Genomic DNA, 3,185 nt, shown 5'->3' on the forward strand with positions numbered 1-3,185 from the left:
TGGAAAACTTTATCTTAGCAACTGAAGAGCATAAATGTAACTTTCAAAGAGATCTGGGGATCAAGTTCTCGAGTCCCATTGATTCATGAAGTGATGCAGGCTCCAAAGTGACTGAGGTGCTTTTGCAAAAATATCTTACTGGCTTGTGGTAAAGACCCCTGGGATTTCATTAAAAATCAATAACAACAACACACACCAAATGAAAATGCCATTACTTTTAGGAACCTTCCACATGTCTGTTGGAAGAACAAAGAGACCTCTCACCTCAAAGAAGTCCTGGGTTTTCTTCAGCAGATGTTTGAGCTCCATCAGCTCAAGGAAGTTCTGCTTCAGTGTTTGCTGGTTCTGGTTGGCTTCCAGCAGCTCAGCTTCAAGTTTCTCCAGTACTGCCTGTTTAGGGTCCAAGCACAGCCAGAAAAACTGAAGCAGACCAATGGCCCTTTGCCAAGCTGATCTCAAATTTCAAATAATAAATGGTTGGTTTTTTACAAGGCAGAATACGGAAATATTCCATGAGCACTTCAATAAGTATTGAGTTTGTAGGAAAATGCTCATCAATGGCAATGACTAATTTTCCCATTGTCACATTCTCTACTGGGTGCTTTGTCCTCTTCTGGTATCAGAGTTTTAACTCACCTGGTTGAAATACATCTCATACCTGACATGTACTGGGTGTCAGTCTACTGACTACAAAAGCAGCCTACAACATGGTCACTAGCTTAGGTTCATTAGCTACAGGCTAAAAATGAGATGAGGATGTGAGTCCAGGAAGACACCAGGCAACCATGTTGCTTGTGAAGCTGAAGCCCTTGGAAAGCATGACTTTTATTCCTAGTCACCTATGTGTACAGCATTTAAAAATGACCCCGTTGGTAAATTTAGCTTCCAGCTGGGCTATAATTAGTGTCCCTTGCAGATCCAAAAACAAGGCACAAATATTTGTGTTGGGCACAAATATTACCATCTCACAATCATACTCCCACTAGGACAGACAGCATCCTGGGTTTTTTTTATGCAGTGAAAACAGTTCTAACATCAACTGTCCTGATTAATCACCAAAAATGTTCTTATTCTCTCCTGCAGGATGATAGGGGCATTCTGTGATAGTGATCCCTTTCCATTAATATGTGGACCAGAGGGATGTTTCACAGGCGATGATGGTAAAAAGACTGGGCTCCTTTAGGAACATGCAATAAGACCAGCCTTAACCCAACTGCTGAGACAGTGACTCAGGGAGCACTTCCACAGGCAAGGTGAGCTGTGCCAGCCTCAGCTACCAGGTCCTTCCTTGCAGGGGAAGGCTGAATCAACCACGTTACACAGACATCCCACTACACATCCCTTTCACACTCTCTCCTTAGTCTGCTCCATACCTCCATATCAATCATTTCCCGAGGCAGGGGGCTGTCTGGGTACTTTTCTAGTTTGACTATCTCAACATTGTCTTCCATCTCATTTTCCAGAAAACCTGCAAGGAAAGGACACAGAAGTCTTGATACAGTCATCCCTGTATCCCATCTTGATACATCACCCTTCCCACCAGCTGCTGCTAAGCCCTCTCTCAGGATCAAGGCATCACATGGAGGTGTGACAAGAGGCAGCAATATACAAGGGCCATCATCCCAGTGCGTGTACACAACCATCAAGAGCTGGACACCTGCCAGCCTTCTTTCTCCATGAGGATGCTGTTTCTCCTGAAGTCATGGTAGCCGCTCCCACCTGGATAGATAGCCCTGAGCCCTGGCACAAAGAGCCAGCACACCCCCCATGCTTGGGGCAGCGGCAAGCGCTGTCAGAGTGGCTATGGTGGGCATGGGTGCTGTGTGGTGGTGGGGAGTGCAGAGCTCACAGGATACTTGGCCACAGAACAGAAGGTTCTGCTGCTTCCATTTTAAGGATCTGTCCCCAGGCAGAAGCCTTTGGCCACAGGAAGTGTGTGCCAACAGCTGGTGCACTGGTGTAAGAGTCAGGTTATCTGGGTTAGCCTCCTGTCAAGCCCCAGATTTATCTTGTGATTTTATATAAGCTATAAGTTAACCATTTTCAAAACAAAGGCAACAATTTATTGCCCATATGGGGTGAAACAGTAATTAGCTGATACATGCAAAACATTTCTGGGGGCTCCGATGAAACCATCACCATTTTGCCACTAATTCCGCTCCACAGTGTGAGAGCACTTAATAAAGAAATGAATCCCACACCAGCAGCTGGCAGAAAGCCCACTGCCTTTAACAAGGGTTTACTTACGCAGGATCCTCTCCAAGGATTCGCACCTTCTCACTTCATTCACAAACTTTCTCTGGAAGCTGTTGACATTCGCATTCAGCTAAAAACAGGAGGGAAAACAAGCCTGGGACTGGGAGACTGCACACTGCTGTGTTCATTTTTAACAGCAGCAGAGAATGAACGTCTTTGGTGTGGACGGCCAACACTGCTGTATCTTATGGACTCCCAGTGACAGGGCAATACTGTGAATTTCCTCACAGCCAAGGACATCGTGGCCTTATACTAGGCTCATTTCCACCCAGCCTTGCTGTGACAGCAGGACTCTTACAATAAATCTCATAGAGAGATCCCCTGTTTTTGGGTGGAATCATCCTAAAGCTGTGCAGAGGGTGTGCAGACCACTAGATGGGTATGCAAGCATCAGTAAGGTCTTGGCTTTCAGATCAGCTTTGGAGAAGTGCTGCTCTCACCATGTGGTTTTTGACCACCGTGCAGGTGCACCTTTCCCAAGTGCTTTGAGGGAAGGACAAGCGCACCCTGGGGCACAGGGTGCTGGCAGGGCACTACTCACGTCTCTGAATTGGACCAGACCCAGCTCCCCGAGCTCAGCCACGCAGCAGTAGGCAGCCTCCACCTGCAGGAAGAGCTGCATCAGGTTCATCTCCTCACTCCGGAAGACCGAGGCCATTTCACTTGTCCTCCTGCAACCTGGGCATCTGTGGGGGCCTTGGTGGCAGCAGCACAGTCTTCCTCACCCAGCAAGATGCCAGAAGATGTCAAGCACTGTAGGAACATTGGGATCACTGAGTCAAGGTGCTGAAACCTAACCTAGTGGTGCCTATCATGTCCTTCAAAAGGGTTTCTTGCCTCCTAAAAGCCTCCTCAAACCCACATGAGACTTCATCCCACCAGAGTGGTGATAGATGCTGAGGCATGTGTGTGACACAGGGAAAGAGGGG

General features: G+C 47.3%; 1 protein-coding gene across 2 annotated transcripts in view; it reads right to left on the reverse strand.

Moving 5' to 3' along the window:
* Positions 1-2,991, reverse strand: part of ATP6V0A4 (ATPase, H+ transporting, lysosomal V0 subunit a4) — a 24,895-nt gene extending 21,904 nt beyond the window's left edge. Inside the window, exons 1-4 of one of the 2 annotated variants that reach the window (XM_008946029.1) lie at positions 2,798-2,991; positions 2,248-2,326; positions 1,374-1,468; positions 265-390 (exon numbers count right to left, since the gene is read on the reverse strand). In XM_008946029.1, the coding sequence (XP_008944277.1) occupies positions 265-390; positions 1,374-1,468; positions 2,248-2,326; positions 2,798-2,914 (417 nt within the window). In that variant the 5' untranslated portion in view covers positions 2,915-2,991. The remainder of the gene's footprint in view (positions 1-264; positions 391-1,373; positions 1,469-2,247; positions 2,327-2,797) is intronic. The other variant, XM_008946769.1, reaches the window with a different exon arrangement.
* Between the last annotated feature and the right edge of the window lie 194 nt (positions 2,992-3,185).

Source organism: Merops nubicus, unplaced genomic scaffold, assembly GCF_000691845.1.
Source record: "Merops nubicus isolate BGI_N331 unplaced genomic scaffold, ASM69184v1 scaffold1160, whole genome shotgun sequence".
Taxonomy (NCBI): domain Eukaryota; kingdom Metazoa; phylum Chordata; class Aves; order Coraciiformes; family Meropidae; genus Merops; species Merops nubicus.